The sequence below is a fragment of the Elephas maximus genome, chromosome 11 (assembly GCF_024166365.1).
Source record: "Elephas maximus indicus isolate mEleMax1 chromosome 11, mEleMax1 primary haplotype, whole genome shotgun sequence".
Classification (NCBI taxonomy): domain Eukaryota; kingdom Metazoa; phylum Chordata; class Mammalia; order Proboscidea; family Elephantidae; genus Elephas; species Elephas maximus.
This window is the reverse complement of record NC_064829.1, coordinates 30,020,099-30,040,067: the sequence shown is the minus strand read 5'-3', so window position 1 is coordinate 30,040,067 and position 19,969 is coordinate 30,020,099. Positions and strand designations below refer to the sequence as shown.

The 19,969-nt window shown below is 42.7% G+C and overlaps 1 protein-coding gene across 1 annotated transcript in view; it reads right to left on the bottom strand.

Annotated features, from left to right (window-relative positions):
• LAMA3 (laminin subunit alpha 3) overlaps positions 1–19,969 on the bottom strand; it is a 323,465-nt gene that overhangs the window by 134,559 nt on the left and 168,937 nt on the right. Inside the window, exons 25-32 of the mRNA XM_049902138.1 lie at positions 19,381–19,489; positions 16,955–17,052; positions 15,966–16,086; positions 14,790–14,916; positions 14,563–14,702; positions 12,398–12,513; positions 10,960–11,171; positions 9,770–9,974 (exon numbers count right to left, since the gene is read on the bottom strand). Coding sequence (XP_049758095.1) covers positions 9,770–9,974; positions 10,960–11,171; positions 12,398–12,513; positions 14,563–14,702; positions 14,790–14,916; positions 15,966–16,086; positions 16,955–17,052; positions 19,381–19,489 — 1,128 coding nt within the window. The remainder of the gene's footprint in view (positions 1–9,769; positions 9,975–10,959; positions 11,172–12,397; positions 12,514–14,562; positions 14,703–14,789; positions 14,917–15,965; positions 16,087–16,954; positions 17,053–19,380; positions 19,490–19,969) is intronic.

Genomic DNA, 19,969 nt, shown 5'->3' with positions numbered 1-19,969 from the left:
TGTGGGAAGGTAGGGAGAGGGGTATTCACTAATTAGATAGTAGATAAAAATTATTTTAGGTGAAGGGAAGGACAACACACAATACAGGGAAAGTTAACACAACTGGACAAATCCAAAAGCTAAGAAGTTTCCTGAATACTACCAAACACTTCAAGGGACACAGCAGCAGAGGTGAGAGTCTGGGGACCATGGTTTCAAGGGACATTTAGGTCAACTGCCATAACAAAGTGTATTAAGAAAATATTTCTGCATCCCATTTTGGTGAGTGGCGTATGGGGTATTAAAAGCTAACAGGTGGCCATCTAAGATGTATCAATTGGTTTCAACACACTTGGAGCAAGGAAAATAAAGAACACCAAATACACAAGGAAAATATGAGTCCATGAGAAAGAAAGGGCCACATAAACCAAAGACTCCATCAGCCTGAGACTGCAAGAGCCAGATGGTACCCAGCTACCACCAATCACTACCCTGACAAGGAACACAACAGAGAATCCCTGATGGAGCAGGAGAAAAGTGGAATGTGGACCTCAAATTCTCATTAAAAGACCAGACTTAATGGTCTGACTGAGACTGGAGGGACCCCAGTAGTCATGGCCCCAGACTCTCTGTTAGCCCAAAACTAAAGCCATTCTCAAAGCCAACTCTTCAGACAAAGATTAGACTGGACTATAAGACATAAAATGATACTGGTGAAGAGTGTGCTTCTTAGCTAAAGTAGACACATAAGGCTATGTGGGCAGCTCCTGTCTGGAGGTGAGATGAGAAGGCAGAGGGTACAGGAGCTGGTTGATTGGACACAGGAAATACAGGGTGGAGAAAGCAGTATGCTGTCACATTGTGGGGAGAGCAACTAGGGTCACATAACAATGTGTGTATAAGTTTTTATATAAGAAACTGACTTGAATTGTAAACTTTCACTTAAAGCATAATAATAATAAAAAAAAAAAGATACATGTGAGGGGACAGGAATGCAAAGGGTTTGGGGACTTGTCCAAGCCCATCTAAACAAAGCCATCAAGAGAACTCAGGACAAATCAATTAGCCATCAAGAATGCAGGACTGAAGCTACAGATCTGGGAACCATTCAGGAGAAGGGGTAGATGAAGCCAGGAGAATGGATGGGACCTCAGGGAGACAAAGTATAGAGAGAGGAAGGCAGACAGCCAAGTATTATTAAATAATAATAATGTTTTTGTTAGGTACCTTTGCGTCAATTCCAGCTCATATCGACCCTATGTACAACAGAACAAAACACTGCCTGGTCCATTGTTGCAACCACCGTCAACCTGTCTCATTGTGGTGTCTTCCTCTTTTTGCTCACCCTCTACTTTATCAAGCACCATGCCCCTTTCCAGGGACTGATCCCTCCTGATAATACGCCCAAAGCGCACGGGACAAAGTCTTGCCATCCTCACTTCTAAGGAGCATTCTGGCTATACTCATTACATAATATACTTAAAGTACTCGAATAAAAATACTAGCTAATACTTATTGAGTGCTTAATGTGTGTTAGGTACTGATCTAAGTGTCTTTGCAAAAGGTATTTACTCCTCTAAAGAACTTGATTAGGTAGGTGCCACCATTACCCCCACTTTAAAGATGAAGAAATAAGGCATAAAAAAAAAAAATTTTTTTTTTTTTTTAGAAGATAAATAATGTCTGTGTAAGGTTGCCCAGATAATGAGTGGCAGAGGCAAGACACAAACTCATGCAAACTCACAACACTACATATCCTCTCAGTTTGGGGCAGACAGAGGTCACTGAGGCGGTGAAAACAAGGCAGAGAAGGATCATTCAGGAAAATTAAGAGAAAAACACTAGTGTTACAGAAGACAAAGGAAGAAAGAGGAGGCAGGGAGAACTCTGAGCTCCTTCCATGTGGCAAGAGCCCCGTCTGCCCTGCTCACACTGTCCCAGCACACGAATGCCGGGGGCGGGTGCCATTCCTATTACTCAGTGAGGTACATCAATGACATGGCTTCTCCAGCTTGTTAGGGCTTGTGGACTTACGCCTAGCTGGAAGCACTTCTCTTCTAAGAATGCCAAGTCTATGACCTTTCCTGGTATTTAATTTCTCTATCTAATACATTTAGTAAAAACGTGAGAATTGGCTGGGATAGAGGCCATCCAAAAAGGCTTTCTTTTTGCTATTGATCTTCTGAGTCCTCTCAGGAAAGGCATGTTGTACACATGGCTTCAGTGGATGTCCAGGGAAACTTTATCTCCTTTCGTCAGTCTTAAAAGAGCTTGAAAGTGGTTGACATCATGAAAATTTTTTAAAGCATTAAAAGTGATTACCAGCTTCCCTGTATTTGTCATTGATTCATAAAATCTTCTGAGTATATTCCAGCCCTTTTGCTTGTTCAAAGAATCTGATGCTATAAATCTTTCATTATCAAAAGTACAATTTTACTTTTTCGATTGCTATGATATCAGATTATTGTTTCATGCTGCTCTAAAAAAATGATATTCACATCGTTATGACCGCGATCCAGATAGTGTTGGCCAAAATAATAGATTTCTTTATTTACACAATATGATTCTGCAATATCGTCTGTGATATAACCAAAGATAGAAGAAGAAAGAGAATCCGAATTTGAAATTTGGATGGAAAGTTGGAGATGATTTTATCAAATCTTCATTTTACAGATTGGGAAGCCGAAGCCCAGGAAGATACAATGACTTGCCAAGATCTCCTATGTTGTACATGACTGTGATAATTTTATGTGTCACTTGTTCCTAGTGGTTTTGCCAAATACCTGACTAGTTGTTGTTCTATAGTGTTATCTAGCTAACAACCTGCGATATGCAGATAACACAACCTTGCTTGCTTAAAGTGAAGAAGACTTGAAGCACTTACTGATGAAGATCAAAGACTATACAGCCTTTGGTATGGATTACACTTAAACATAAAGAAAACAAAAATCCTCACAACTGGACCAATAAGCAGCATCATGATAAATGGAGAAAAGATTGAAGTTGTCAAGGATTTCATTTTACTTGGATCCACAATCAATGCCCAAAGAAGCAGCAGTCAAGAAATAAATGACATACTACGTTGGGCAAATCTGCTGCAAAAGACCTCTTCAAAGAGTTAAAAAGCAAAAATGTCACCTTGAGGATTAAGGTGTGCCAGACTCAAGTCATGGTATTTTCAATAGCATCATATGCCTTTGAAAGCTGGACAATGAATAAAAAAGACCAAAGAAGAAATGGTGTATTTAAATTATGGTGTTGGCAAAGAATATCGAACATACCATGGACTGCCAGAAATATGAACAATTCTGTCTTGGAAGAAATACAGCCAGAATGCTCCTTAGAAGTAAGCATGGCAACACTTCAGCTCATGTAATCTGAACATGTTATCATCAGGGACCAGTCCCTGGAAAAGGACACCGCGCTTGGTAAGGTAGAGTCAGCAAAAAAGAGAAGATCCTCCACGAGGTGGACTGCCACAGTGGCTGCAACAATGGGCTCAAACACAGTGACCACTGTGATGATGGTGCAGGACCCAGCTGTGTTTCATTACGTTGTACATAGGGTTGCTACGAGTGGGACCCAACTGAAGGACACCTAACAACAATAACAAGTGTAATCTAATCCAATGTGATGTAATCAACTTTGATAATGTAATCTAATATAATACAATCAATCAATCAGTTGAAAGGAGAGTTCCTTAGGAAGTGGTCTGCCTTTAGACCATACCAAACAAAAAACCAAACCTGAGGCTCATAATGACCCTACACGACAGAGCTGAACTGCCCCACAGGGTTTCCAAGGCTGTAATCTTTACGTAAAGAGACTGCCACGTCTTTCTCCTGACGAGTAGCTAGTGGGTTTCTCCTGACGAGTAGCTAGTGGGTTCAAACTGCTGACCTTCTGGTTAGCAGTCGAGCTCTTAATCACTTTGCTACCAGGGCCACCCTTTAGACTATACAAAAAAACCAAACCCATTGCCGTCAAGTCAATTCTGACTCATAGCGGGCCTATAAATAGACTATTTAAATATATACTTAAATAGACTATAAATAGATATTTTGGCAGAACTCAATCTCTTCCTCTCTGGACTCTGCCCTCTTCCCATCACCTGACCTATGGATTTTGGACTTGCCGGCTTCTACAACTGTGTGAGCCAATCCCTTGAAGTAAATCTATGTCTATGTATCTGTCTGTCTGTCTGTCCCGTCTGTCTCACTGCTTCTGTTTCTCCAGTGAACCCTAACACAATGACAAAGATGAGTCTAGAGCTCAGTTTGATTACAATATAATTTATTCTCAATTGTCTCTAAAATTACAACACTAGTTTTAATTAAGTAAAGATTGAATATTGTGGATTGCTAGAATTATTTCTGTAATTCCTTTAAAAGTAAGTAAATTAATATTTGTAACATTTTGACATTCTTTTAGTGAGTATGGTAAATTCCAACACCTAGAAATAGGCAAACAAAAATTTCAAATTCCACCTTTTAAGCTTTGTAATTTGTGAGAATTTGTAGAATGGCTAGAGAGTCTATTGTATAACTGGGAAAGGATGTGTTTTCTTTTTATTGCAAACTCCAGGTGTCTCTGATATACTTCTTTTACACGAGCTCTGGGTTTCTCTAAACATACTCTTCATTTTCATGAGGAAATTTTCTAGGAAAAAAAGCACATTCTTTTCTTTAATATTTTCTAAAGGAATAATCCTTCCGGCTTTTTTTATATAAACACTGGAATTACCATGGGCAATTTGTGCAATTCACAGTAATGTAGTAAACTGAACATTTTTCTTACATGATCTGCCAAGGGCTCTTTCATGACAAACCCACTTTGATCATGGGTAGATATGTCATCCCATTAGGTTATTACGGTCTCCTTAGTAACGTCAAGGTAAACAACCTTACATCTTGCTTTAAGGGTGATACAGGTCAGTAAGAGTCCATTCCTGCTGACTCTCTTTCAGGTTTGGGCAAAACTATAAGACATGCCTCTGTCCTGAGTTAGGAATTTTTCATTCTACTAAATTGTCATTGGCTAATGAAGGTTCGTTAGAAAACACTTTAGAATTTTACCTAAAATACTACGATAAATCCATCCATCATCTCCTGGTGCCTTAACCAATTTTACAATTTGTATTGCAGTCTCCATTTCCTTTCTCTGGCAGCAATAGACTCACTCACTGCAAGAAAGCTTCTGCCTGTACCCATTTATACTGCTGACCAACTACTCCGTTTTTTAAAACTTTCTGCCTCTAATTCTCGAACGGTGAATTCCGCTGCTTCTCTTCTACCTGATAAAGGCTTCCCCGTCTCCTTCCAAGACCCTTTTATTACCACAATTTAAATATAGGTATTCGTCAAGGACCTGCCCCTGGACCTTCCTCCTGTGTATCTACACCTTCTCCCTTAGGGAGCCCACTCACTCTCACTTATGCACTGACTCCCAAACCTCCAACCCCAGCTCCAAACTCTTCACTTGGATCCTGTGCTTTCAAAAGAAACACTGAAGTAACCATTATAGAAAAACTAAGAACTTCATTGGACTTCCTTGCACTCATTTTGTGGTTTAGGACGTTTTTATTTTTGATAATATACGGGGGGCACTATAATGTTTTCTAAGATGCCTAGGTGGTGCAAACGGTTTGCACGTGACTGCTAACCTAAAGGCTGGTAGTTCAAATGTACCCAACAAAACCATAGAAGAAAAGGTCTCACAATCTGCTTCCATTGAGATTACAGCCAAGAAAACCCTCTGGAGCAGCTCTACTCTATAACACATGGATTCACCATGAGTCAGGACTTGCTCGATGGCAACTAAACAGTAAGAGCAACATAACGTTTCCTAGCCAATGTACACCCAAAGGATCACAACAGAATATTGTCAGAGACAGTTGGCCCTCAGTATCCACAGTCCACAGATTCAACCAATCACATCTCGAAAATATTAAAAAAAAAAAAATTACATTGTCGCTGACATGTACTATGTATTAGGCCTATGATGGCTGCATCTGTACTGAATATGTAGACTTTTTTCCTTGTCATTATTCCTTAAATAATGCAGTATAACAACTATTTACATAGCATTTACACTGTATTAGGTATTATAAGTAACCTAAAGATGATTTAAAGTATGAGGGAGGATGTGTGTAGGTTATATGCAAATACTACACCATTTTCTATATGGGACTTGAGCATCCTGGGATTTTAGTATCTGTGGAGGGTCCTGGAAGCAATCTCCCATGGATACTGAGAGACGACTGTATAGTGCTGGAAGATGAGTACTTAGGTTGGAAGGCACTTAAAATACACAGTGGCCACAACAGTGGACTCAGACAAACCAATGATAGTGAAGATGGTGCAGGAGTGGGCAACGTTTCCTCCTGTTGCACACGGAGTAGCCATGAGTCAGAGCTGACCTGACAGGAACTGACGACAACAATATAACATTTTCCATACTTAGAGCTCTAAATATCTCAGTGCAGCTGGGATTGCAGCCACTGCAGATTCCCGGACTTCCATTTCCTAATAGCCAATCCAGTATTCCTGTTTACCTTCCTCTTCTGTTTTTCCTTCTCATTTCTTTATTTTCTCAAAAAATATTAATGCTTAGACATCCCGCTCTGCATATTCTATTTGTCAGGCTTCTCTTTCCTGCTATTGAAACATCTGTGCAAATCAATTCCACATAAAGGTGCTGAATTATTTCCTTTGATTTGTTCTTCGATTATATTAAAGTGAAAACAGTTATTCGCAATTCAATCTGCTTCCCCTTTATAAGCTCCTGGATTTCCTTCTTTGAAGCCAGTCCTATTTCTAGTTTCATTTGCTCTGGTAAATACACTGAGTACTGAGGATTTTGGGGTGTCAGATTGAGGAACTACAGAAATGTTTCATTAGCAGAAGACTGGCCTGGTTGACTGTCTTTTTTTTTTTTTTTTAATTTTTATTAAGCTTCAAGTGAACATTTACCATTCCAATCAGTCTGTCACACGTAGGTTTACATACATCTTACTCCCTTCTCCCACTTGCTCTCCCCCTATTGAGTCAGCCCTTTCAGTCTCTCGTTTCGTGCCAATTTTGCCATCTTCCCTCTCTCTCTATCTTCCCATCCCCCCTCCAGTCAAGAGTTGCCAACACACTCTCCAGTGTCCACCTGATTTAATTAGCTCACTCTTCATCAGCATCTCTCTCCCCCCCGCTGACCAGTCCTTTTCATGTCTGATGAGTTGTCTTCGGGGATGGTTCCTGTCCTGTGCCATCAGAAGTTCTGGGGAGCATTGTCTCTGGGATTCCTCTAGTCGCATTCATATCATTAGGTATGGTCTTTTCATGAGAATTTGGGGTCTGTATCCCATTGGTCTCCTGCTCCCTCAGGAGTTGTCTGTTGTGCTCCCTAGCAGGGCAGACATCGATTGTGGCCGGGCACCAACTAGTTCTTCTGGTCTCAGGATAATGTAGGTCTCTGGTTCATGTGGCCCTTTCTGTCTCTTGGGTTTAGTTGTCGTGTGACCTTGGTGTTCTTCCTTTGGTTGACTGTCTTTAGACTGCTTTTGTACTAACTCTGCCATGACCATCTGTTCAAACCCAAGATGGCAGGTCTTGTCAGTGTAGCTCTCTTGGCTTCAAGGACAGAAACGTTCCCATCTTCTTATCCTTGTGGATGTTGCTATCAAGAGCCACCCATTTTATTCAGGAATACTCTGGAGCTCTGATGCCAAATGTTTCTGACCAACGCATCAGCTTCCCGTCAATAAATAATTTTGTTTTTCACAAAAGAGAGATTGATGTCTATGTGAACACAAAAAGGGAGCAGTGTGTGGTAAGGGAGTACTGGAAAATAACAGGGAAGTATTTGCTATTTGAGGAAAGAAGACCCTGAAAGAGGCAGAAAAGAGTGGGATGAAGAGCATACAGGCATGTTAGCCTTGGAGAAGAAAATGAGAAGAAGATGAAATGGGAGCAAACACAGTAGAGTGAAATAGAACAGTAAAGATGTTAAGAGGAATGCCAAATAACCCTGCTGAAATTAGGAAGCATGGCCATGTGATGGACCAAATCTATAAGCTTCTGCCACTTGCCCAGTGCTCTCTGGACCAAGGGTTGAAACAAGTGAAAGAAGTGGAGGTGATTTTCCCTGGAGAAGAAAACCTAGTTCAATAACAAAGTAACAGAATCACACACATTTTTCTCTTTCTCTCTTCTTCCTATAAAGGTAGTTTGACTGACTTGGCATAACTGGCACATATACATCATTTCAACTTCCACTTATCCATATTCTCCAGCCACAAGACTGCAGGCCACTCCTGGGCATGGTCTGTGCATTTCTGTTCCTTAGCAACCCCTAGTCCTGGCAGACGTCTGTGTTTCCACACTAAGTACCACTCTCTTCGTACATTAGTACTTACTGGAAATAACTTAAATGTTGTCACAGGCCCACAGGTGAATCTGGTACACAATAGAACATTTAGTCAAGAGCTCAGTGCCTGACTTCCTTCCAGAGAATAACTTAGGCACTGGAGAGAGCAGAACCTTCATTAATTGTGATGAAAACTCTAGCTTATCACCTCAAACTCTTCCTGGAAATCACACTCAGTTTAGGCTCACAGTTTGGAAGGCTGAGGGCTGAGGTGACTCAGTGAGGACTCATGCACAAACTTGGAATGTTTCATGACTAAAGTTTTCTCTCAGCTTCCTTACAAGGTCCCAATAGCAGAAAGGAGTTACTGGACACCAGACAACAATGACAGGTGTGGTTAAAGGTCCTTCCTTAGGAAAGCAAACATGGCTGCCCTTAAGCTGGAGCCCTTTCCATCTGCCATCACCCCCTTCCAGCTCTCAAGCCCAAATCACAGGCCCTAGACCCCATGACAACCATGTACCTGGGGTGTATGGGGAGTCAGCGGGTAGAGTGGATAATGAACACTATGATTTCTCCTGCACATTGCCATCCTGGCTAGGACTCTCTACGTTCTGGCTCAGTTTTTCTGCCGTATAACCCTATATGTAATTCTTGCCAGCCTCTCTAGGAGACCAAATCCTGTTCTTGTCTCCTCCAATCCTGCTGAGAGTGGACTGGTCACTTGGAGTCATGAAATACCAGCCACATTCAATGCCGCTGTCCACCACAGCTCCAGATACAGAGCCTGATTCGTGAACCAAACTTCTCATGAACACATCTGCTTGTGACACTCCTGATTTGTGCTCCTCTTGTAGCTACTGTGCACTGGACGGTGGAACCTGTGAGGGCCACCCTACACTGAAGTCGGGCTCTCTAGGCGTGTCCTGACCACCCCAACCCTCTCTCCACTCGGTACCCCGATGCTTGCCTGTCTGAGCTACAGCAGCACACCCAAGGATTTCAGACTTTGTCCTACACCATTCTTCACAAAAATGCCAACTAACACTAGAAGGAAGGTTTGGAACCCAACTGAATAAAAATGAATAGTAATTACCACAAGTTAACAAAAACTAGTCTCGGCTATAGGGGAAGAAACGGATAACTGAATTATGTATAAATCAGTGATTGCTGCCTTTTTATCACCATGGTGGCTTGAGATGATCCTGCCCCATCCCCCCCAAAGCCTGAGGGGACCAATTACCCCATACACCTATAATCCATTCTTATTGGGAAGCTCTGTCCTAGACAGTCACAGACCTAAAGACTTGAGGTAAACGCAGCATACTCCCAGGACCATCAGAAGTGGAAAGTAACACTGACTGGTGTGTATGGAAAGAGGGCATCTTACTTACCCACAACAGGGCCTCACAGGCCAATCCCCTGAGCTCACCTGCACTGCCCGCTGTCCCTGTCGCACTCAGGGGTGGCAGCCCCCACGGAGCCCCACCGGGAGCAGTTGCAGCCCTCGCAGCCGGCCAGGGGGTGGAAGCTGAAGGAATGGATTTCGCACACCTCGCACTGGGGCCTGACCGTGTGGGGTGGGCAGAGGCACGTTCCCGTCGTCTCCTCACACAGGCGCCGGCCACAGCTACAGGCTGGTGGGGGATAAAGTGACACCGAGTAAAGATCAGACACTGCCTAAATCCACAGAACTCCACCACTGCCAGGAGCTCAAGAAACTTCCTAGAAGTCTGGGAGAAACAACTTGCTTTCCCTTCGCTAAGGACACGGTGAAGGTGAATTTTATGTGTCAACTTGGCTGAGTTATGGAGACCCAATGTTTGGCTAAACACTAGTCTACATACGTGGTGACAGTATGTACACGTGATTAGAAATGAAATCTACTCATCTTAAGTAAAGCAGATTATGCGCCATGATGGGGGTGGGCTTCATCCAACCAGTTGAAAGCCTTAGGAGCTAAAACTAAGGTTTCCTGAGAGAAGGATACTGCCTCAAGACTGTAAATGGACATCCTACCGGAATTTTTAGCCCACCACTTGGCCTGTCGATTTTGAACACAAGACTGCCAGAGTTCCCAGTCTGTGGCCCGACCTAGGGGTTTTGGGCTGGCCAGCCCCCTCAGCCACATGAGCCAGTTCCTTGAAATCAATCAATCTCTCTCTCTCTAGACATGGATATACCAATACCAAACCAAACCTGTTGCTGTGGAGTCAATTCTGACTCACAGCAAACCTATAGGACAGAGTAGAACTGCCCCCATAAGGTTTCCAAGGAGTGGCTGGTGGATTCGAACTGCCAACCTTTTAGTTAGCAGCTGAGCTCTCAACCACTGTGCCACCAGGGCACCTAGATGCATAAATATATGTACATATGTATGCATGTGTGGGTATATATATATATATATATATCTTTGCAGCACGGACTCACCTGGGTGTTCATTAGAAATGCAGAACCTCAGCCTGGTCCCCAGGCCTGGTGAATGAGAATCTGCATTTTAGCAAGATCCTCAGGTGATTCCTTTGCCCAGTAAATTTGGGAAGCACTGCTCTAGATGAACAATCAGTGTGTACGTACCACTCACCGAGAGGCAGGGCGGGCGGACAACAAGGCTGCACTTACGCCTGCAGTGTGGGAATCCATAGTAGCCCGTCTGGCAGCGGGTGCACTGTCGCCCGATGACATTGGGCCGGCACGGGCACTGCCCGCCCTCTGGGCTGCAGCCCTGGCCCAAGGCCCCAGCAGGGTGGCACTCGCAGGGCAGTGCACCATCGTGGTACAAGGCCACCAGGGACCTGGCAGAGTTCTTACAGAATCTGGGGGCTGTCTGGGGGCTGTGGAGACAAAAGCAGCTTATGGTGGGATCAAAGGCAGCAGCTCAGAAACCATCCCGACAGGTCCACCGCCCCTTTCCCATTTGCCCCATGCAGCTACGTCTTTGGGGAGAAGCCCTGAGTCTGAGAAGAGTGCAAAAGCACCCTACCCCTGCATGCACAGCTGGTGACACCCCTGCCCATCCACCCTAACCTTAACTCAAATCCTAACTGATGGTCCTTCACCCCCATCTATCTACTCTGGGAAGACCCACCACAGCACAGGTGTGCAGAAATTTTTGGTGGCTGGAATACAAGGTTGAAAATATACCTATAGGATCAATTGTATGGTATGTGAATTATATCTCGATAAAGCTGTCACAAAAAGAGTAAAAACAGAGTATACCTACATATGTAATTATAACAAAAATAACGAGGAAGAGAACTGCCAACATTTACGGAATGTTAAGTGCCAAGTACCACATGCCAGATGCTTTGCATACATGCCACTTAACCTCACAAGCAGCCAACCAGTTAGGCCTAAGCCCCATTTCACAGACATGGCAACTGAGACTCCTAGAAGTTAAGTGACTTTTCCAAGACCACAGAGCTATGGAGTGGTGGAGCAGGCACTCAGACCCACAGGCACTTGACCTCGGAGCCTTTGCTCTTAATATTCACTCTCCTGAGGCTTTGGTCTCCCAGGGCCCCCTGCAGCTCCAGGTTCCTCAAGAAACCTACAAGGTGGGTATGCAGAAGAGAATGACAGGAGCATGGTGCTCAGGCTGTCCTGGGCACTATGCATCCAGGAACCCAGGGAGGGAGCACAGGTGGTCATATCTCTGTGGTACCCCCGCTAAGAAAGATGACAAAAGAGAGGGGGATTAGGGCCTACGTCCCTTCAGTGGAGGGGACCATGTGTGTTAGCACTTAGGAATCTGAGTTGGCAAACAGGAAACAGCAGAACAGAAGAGAAACTCCTAACAGCCCGGTAACCCCAGTGTGGAGGGCAGATTCTGGCTGAGCTCAACGCTGGGAGTGTAATCCTGCCCAGACAGCACACCATGGTGCAGTTGTAGGATGATCGGTTCAGAGAAAGGGCATTTCCTCCCCCACCCAGACTGACTGCCACTCCTGCAAGTGGCAAAATAAGACAGGTCCATGGGCCACCCTCCCCCAACGGTGTCCTGGCTGGAAAGGCAGCAGTGCCCCAGGCCTTCTAGGGCCTTCCACAGAGGGGTACTTACTCAATATAAAAACTGTCTCCTCCACAGTTGTTGACAAACTCGGACGACTTGTTCATGAATTTCTTGTGTAGTGTTCGGGGGTCGTAATTCTCCTCGGGTACCACCAGAACACGGACCTAAAAGAAGCCCATCAGAGTGTCTTTGGACTTCCAACAACAGGGCACACATAAGGATATTCATTATAGTTTCTTTTCTCTAGGGTCAATGTTCTTTATTGTTAAGCCCAAGACAAAATGAAATAAATTTTTTTTTTTTTTAAAGAAAAGAATCACGAGAACAAACCTAAACCAGTCTTGAAAGCTCAAGCCATGTCTCCATGAACAAAACAATGAAGGCCAGGACAGACCCCTTAGGGTACCTGCTCGGAGAAGCAGCAGCCTTGAGTGCTGGGCTGGGACAAGGGACCCTTTCATTCATTTATGGGACAACTCTGGGTCCCTGAGCATTTACATTACGTATTTTTATGAGTAAACAAAGTGGCAAGACCAATGGAGAACCTAAGAAATGCTTGCATAGGTCTTAGGTTTGTTCTGGTGCTTGTTTTCTGAAGTTTGCATCATACCTAGGACTTTATCATAAGTAACTGTAGCCCCAGGTCTTCCAAGTATCCCTGGGTTCTCCGTACCTGTGTACATCAGACTGTGCCAATAACGAATGCTGCAGGAAATTTCAAACCTCTTTGTCAACTGCTCACTGATTTAGAGCTCTTATCTATTACTTTCGGGTTATTCAGTTCAATCAACATTTGCCAAGCATCATGTACCAGGCAACATTCTAGGCACGGGGGATACAAAATGAGTAAAGTAAGGCCCCTAATCCCTAGGAAGATGACACCTTTAGAGAGTGAAGAAGGTGTTAACGTGACACCAGAGGGCCACAGAGCAGGGCAGGACAATGTTTCCTGGCTCTCTCGATGGCTTGACTGAGAAGACTGATTACTTCAGAGCTGGGTCAGTAGGTCTCTTCAGGTAGAGAATTGGGCAGGAAATTCTAGACAGAGGGACAGCGTGAGAAAGCCTAGTGGTATGAAAGGAAATGGCATTATCTGGGGGCTTGGGAATGGGCTAGTAAGTCCAGAGATTGGGGTGGTTGGGGTGGGGCATCGAAGAGGGAGATGGTGGGAAAGGTGAATAAAGGATGAATTAGGAGTAGTTTGTGAGGGCCCTGGAAGCCAGAGCAAAGCATGTGTATGTGTGTCCTGTACCCTGTAAGTGCTGAGGAGCCAGGGAAGGCAGTCAAGCAGAATGGCATGATCAGATCTGCTTTGGCCAGGTAGGTAACTGTGCAGAGAATGGAACAGAGGGAGGGAGACCAAGCAGGAGGGCCTGGACCAGTCTAAACAAGAGAAAAGATAGTCTGACCAGAGCAATGGGACTAGAACTGAATGGATGTGTTCAGGAGACAGGACTGGCCATGGAGAGGAACAGGGAGAAGAAGGGGCTTCACTGGTGACTCTGGCCACTGCATGAACATGTTTCCATCAACCAGATGATGAACAAGGTAGGGGACACCCTGGCTGCATAAGAACAGGCTAGGTTGGAGGAACTGTGAGCTATATGGCTATGCGGATGGTCACATATTGGGCCTGGAGTTCAGGAAGACTGGAGATAAATTTATGGATGTGGTTGTCATTCAATGGAGGACAGAATAGAATCAACGGGAGCAGAGGATGTTGTCCAAAGAGAGATGACATAGGACAAGGGGCTCGGCATTTGAATCTGAGGGAACGCCAACAAACAGGGACAAGGGGAAAAGAGAAATTACTGAAGGAACACTAGAGAAAGTGGGAGAAAATCCAGAGAATGCAGTGTATGGAAACCAAAAGAAGAAAGTTTCAAAGAGAAAAGAGTGTTGAAAGGTTCAGAGAGAGGTCAGTTAGATGAGGAGACAGGAGGGGCTGATGGGAAGTTGAGATGCCCACTTTCCAGAGCTGCTTTCAAGTAGGTTTTTTCTTCCTGTTCATTTCTCTATTATTCCTATTCCCCTTGATTTTAATCATCACACACTTTTTATTTTTGTAAAAGATACCTATAAAATTTAAACATTTTTCTATAAATATGACTTCAGCTTCTTGGAGGAATTATTTCCATGAGCCAAATAAACACGCAGAACTGCTGACCAAGGCAGCCATGTGAAGAGCAAGCTGAGGAATGAGTGGAACGCACCAATACTAACGACTTTCCATCTGGAACCTTCACAGTCACGGCAATCTCAGGCTCTAAGATGTCAAATGCAACCTGGTCTCTGGAGATGACTTGGTCTTGGCAGCCAAGCACATGGGGGCAAAAAGAGGCATGAAAGGAACCTGGACAGAGAGAGAAAATTTCAAGTCCTGCTACGGCAGGGATGGCTCGAGGCTGGCAGCCAGCACGGCCCCCTCACAGCAGCTCACCTGACCACTGCTGCGCTCCATCCACAAACACCTGTGCTGGGAATGTGGGGTACACTGGTTGATAAAAATGGATGACAAAGACATATCGGCCCAGGTGTGGCACGTGCCCTCTCAGGGTCACCTGGTTCTAAGAGGGAAGAAAAGTAAGAAAACAAAAATAAACAACCTCAAATGAAGAGCTACAAATCATTAGAATCATATAATATTCAGAGGTCAAAAAACAAAACAATAACCAATGAAAATGAGTGGTCATCTAATATAATACAATTGTGTCCTCTTTCAGATGAGAACTGCCATTTAGGGAGGGTAAGCAACTTGCCATATGTCATATACTAGTTTCATAACAAAACCAAGACTAGAGCTCTTATGGTCTCAATTTCAATCCATGTCCCTAAGCTGCCTTTCCCATGTGGGATCCAACAATATTTTATCTCTCAGATCCTGTTAATTTCCAAACTAGATGCAATACGAATTGGTATGAGCAATTGTTAGAATTACAAGGACATCAGAACAAACACGAAGCACATTCCATAACACAGAAAGAAAAAAAGTCCTGAGATTTTGTAGTTTACAGTGAACAACAAAAGAGCTTTATGTTATTACACTTTACCTTGTTGCTCTAGATGATTAACCAATAAATACTGATTAATTAATTAATTAATTTCCTACTTGCAAGGCACAGTGCTAAGTGCATGGGGCTGAAAACGAAAACTGTTAGTTACAGCAGCCATTATAAAAGTGCTCACAGTGCAACACAGGAAGGTAACAAATAAACTCGACGAAGTTAAACAGCAGTAGCCCATGAAAATACGAGGTATTACAAGACAGGCTGTGGAAAACTTCCAAATAACTGCATGGGCAGAGACCCGGGAGAGAAAGAGAGAAAGAAAGGCCACGGTGGTTACAGGCAGGACTAACAGGTGTCTGCATTTCTGGAAGTTTCCACAAGTAAGAGCAGAGGTCCTCAAACTTTAGAGGCATCAGATTTACCTGGAAGGCTTGTTGAAACACAGATTCCTGGTCCCACCCCCCAGAGTATCTAACTCAGTAGATCTGGGATGGGGCCTGAGAATTTGCATTTGTAACAAATTCCTAAGTGACGCAGGTGTTGCTGGTCTGGGAACCACACTTTGAGAAGCTCTGGTGTAGAAAGAACACTCTCCAGGGGAGTCCTACCTGTGGTGCCTTCAAGGTGATTCCAGAAACAAGGTGAGCAGAAGATGAAGGCCCACCATTCAGGGCATCCAAACTTAATGCTGTAGGAGGAGTTTCATAGGCCTGGGAGACACAGGTGGCACTGCAACACAGAAGATTTTAAAATCTCATTAAAAAACAAAACAAAATAAAAAGCTGCAGTCTTTGAGCACAGACAGTGTGAGCATCAAAAGGATCCAGTCCTGGGGAAGCCACAGTACTTGGAGATCTTTACATCATGATACTCAGAGCAGTCATTTGAACAAATATATTCCAGCCACTTGCTCAATACAACTATTTAAAACTGAAAATCTTAATTCTGAAGTCAAATGGGCTAGACTGAAATTTATTGAAACTTGCCTTTCCAGAACTAAAATTAATTGTTAAATGAGATAAATGCAATGAAACCTCTAAACATAAATGCTGACACAAAACTGTATAAAAACAAAGAACGAATACACCTCCTTTCTTTAAAGCACAGCGAGATTTGCATCGTCTTTGTTGTTTCTATAGCCTAACCCTGTGAGCCAGGTGTCATGACCATGCGTGTAAATGATTTTTAAACCTACATCAAAACGATCCTACCATAACTTCCATGAGCATTGGTTAGTTAATTCTCATAATTGTGAGGTAGGTCATTATTTTCATGGTTTTTCAAGTCAATAAATAGCCTCAGACACAGAGATTAAAGGATTGTACCAGCTGAGTCTTTGTGTAGGCTCAAAATAGAACTCAGGCTAACTATCCTCCAGGGCTAGGCTCAACCATTTCACTCTTGTGTCAGCTTCCTGATGTTTATGGAATTCTGGAAAGGCCGCCAAGGTTAATGATGTAGCTTAATTTTTGTCCATCACAAGCCGTTAGCGCCTTGGCCTGTGATCATTCTACAGTTAAGTATGAAGTTTCAGCCTTACAGGCATTACAGTATTACTCAGGGCATAAATTAAGGAGAAAGGAAGGGAGCACATCACCTTTGACTAAAAAATTGCCCATAACTGGCAATGCAGTGGACTTGAGGTCTCACATATTCAGTGGAGAATTCTTCAACTGGTATGATACAAATCTGATGCTGTTGAGCAAATACAATGCAAAAAGGTTCATCGCAGTGATCAACAAAACCAATGGTACGGTCAAACGCACTATTTTAAAGACGCCGTTAAGTAAAGGCTTCATCCAAGTGAATTGCAATTGTTATTTTAAAACACTAAAAACTGGCATCATTATGTACAACAAATCCTTTCTACTTTTACACAGGACACTGACCACATTGCTTTTGGAGTAACTATAGAAACCAGAGAACAAAATTACAGGGGAGTTTTTTTTCTGAAACAAGTCTGTTCAGTGACTTTCCTCTTCTGCCCTGGGCCAGCACGGCGGGGGCAGGGGTGTGTGATAGGTAGCAGGGAGCCTGCGACTCAGAGACAGAGCTGCTTCTGTGAGAAATGATCGTTTTAATAAAGGGCAATTCGAATATCAGGCACACATGAACATCGCTCAAGGAACCGTCTCTAGAAGTAGTTTTTGAGTCACATGAGAAACTCAGTCATTAATTTATCAATATAAAATTAAAAAAAAAATGTTGCCGTTGAGTCAATTCTGACTCATAGCTACCCTATAAAAAAAAAAAAAATAGGACAGAGTAAAACTGCCCCATAGAGTTTCCAAGGAGCACCTGGTGGATTTGAACTGCAGACCTTTTGGTTAGCAGCCGTAGCTCTTAACCACTACACCACCAGAGTTTCTAATTTATCAATATATTTTATTTTAAATCAAAACTGTACTACCAGCTTGATCACAAAGCTTATTCAGTAATGACAAAAATTTTATTGAGCACCAAGATCAAAGGATCCTTCAAGACCAAAATGGACAATGCACCTGCCCTAACGAAGCTTTTATTCTAGTCAGATGAGCCACTGAATGACATTGGACTATTTCAAAGAGGGCAAACCTATGCTTAAAAGCTGAAGAATCACCCCCATTGTAACTGCCAAAGACAAAGAGGTTAAGATTCATGTGGGTTATTATGCTTAAAAAGAAAACCTCAGTATTTTACAATAATTTTTAAAAAAGGAAACAACACTGAATTCTAGATGCCTCTCAAGAGCAAGCTCAAAATTTTTAATATTGTCAGCCACAAATATTTTAAACACATTAGAACAAGCTGGCCTGGCATTTCCCAGGGTGTGATACATGCTTAATATTAGCAGTAACAGGAAGTTGTTTCATGCTTAGATAATCTTATGTTCCCTGAGTTATTTATTGTAAATCTGGCCACCTCTTCCTAGCCCAGATGCCACTACGTCTGTTATCATAATTCTCAATATTCAAGTCATGCCATTAAAAGGGTGGGCATGAAGGTTATTTAATCTGCCAAACCTGTCACTGGAACTCTATAGTAGTACGTATCTAATGTACTAAATCATGCTTTTTCTTTTTAACTAATATTTTGTTGTGCTTTCAGTAAAGGTTTAAAACACAGCAGTTTAGGTTCCCATCTACCAATTCCTACACAAATTGTTCGGTGACATTGGTTACATTCTTCACAATGTGTGAACATTCTCATTATTTCCATTCTGGTTGTTGCACTTGCATTAATCTAGTTTTCCTGCTCTTACCTTCTCATTTGTGTTTTAATTGTTGACTATTTGGTCTCATGTAGATGATTTTTTAAAGGAGTGCCATACTCTTGGGTGGTATTCTTTATTTTGTGAGCCAATCTGTTAATTAGCTAAAATGTGACCCCAAGGTGCTAGCTTTCGTTCAAGGTTTAAAGAGTATCTCAGCGCAACAGTTTTGGGGAGTCCTCCAGTTTCAACCAGTCATTAAGTCTGAATTTTTTAAGAATTTGAGGTTCTGCTCTATATTTTTCTCCTATTCTATCAGGATCCAAATATTGTGGACCCGATGGTGAATCACACTCTTTCTGAAACAGAGTAACAACAGTTTGAAAGAAAAAATATACTGGGTGATCATAAACTTTAATATTTTAAAATTCTAAAGGAATTTGCCAAAAAGCTAATAGAGATAATAAAATAGCAAAATGGGAAAGAAAATAAACATAACTGTGGCATTTCTATACATCTGCAGTAATAATGAAACAGGAAATACGACGAAAGATATTTCATCTGTAATAGCAAGAGCAAATAAAAATTAATGAAATGGGGTTTCATGAGATATATTCAAACTGGGTAGCTAAACTTCATTGGACGATATAAAAGGTCTCAAAGACGTAAGTCAAATTTCTAGATGGGAAGAATAAACATTATTAAACTGGCAATTCTTCACAGGTTAATCTTACAGATTTAATGCAATCCCAGCCAAAATTTTAATAAGCTTTGAAAAAACATAGATATCAACAAAATTATTCTAAAATTCAATGAGCAAAATGGAAACATACCAGAAGGAATCGGGCCACATGCGCCTTGAGCTGAATGTCCACATCCGCCAGTAGCTCATACACAGCAATGCGGTGTGTGTGGTCAATCACAGCACTCCGGCAGAGGGTGCTGGGGAGGGAACAGAAGGTGTTAAGCCTGACTCCAAGAGTCTCCCTCATTTTGTACCTCTTTGTATGGTGCCTGATTGCCCTCACCTTCTCTTATAAATAACTGAATGTACAGTGAATTTTCCTGCACAAAGAGTTTAAGATAGATAAAAACCAGTTGCTGTCCATTCAACCATTCAACCCCTACTCATGGCGTGTCAGAGTAGAACAGTGTTCCACAGGGTTTTCAACAGCTGATTTTTCAGAAGTAGATCACCAGGATTTTCCTCCAAGATGCCTCTGGGTAGACTTGAACTTACAACCTTCAGTTAGCAGCAGAGCATGTTCACCATTTGTAGCACCCAGGGGCTCCTTAAGAGGGACAGACTTGTTGCCACTGAATTGATTACAAATCATAGTGACCCTATAGGACAGAGTAGAACTGCCCCATAGGGTTTCCAAGTTGCTGCTGGTGTATTCAAACTGTCAACCTTTTGGTTAG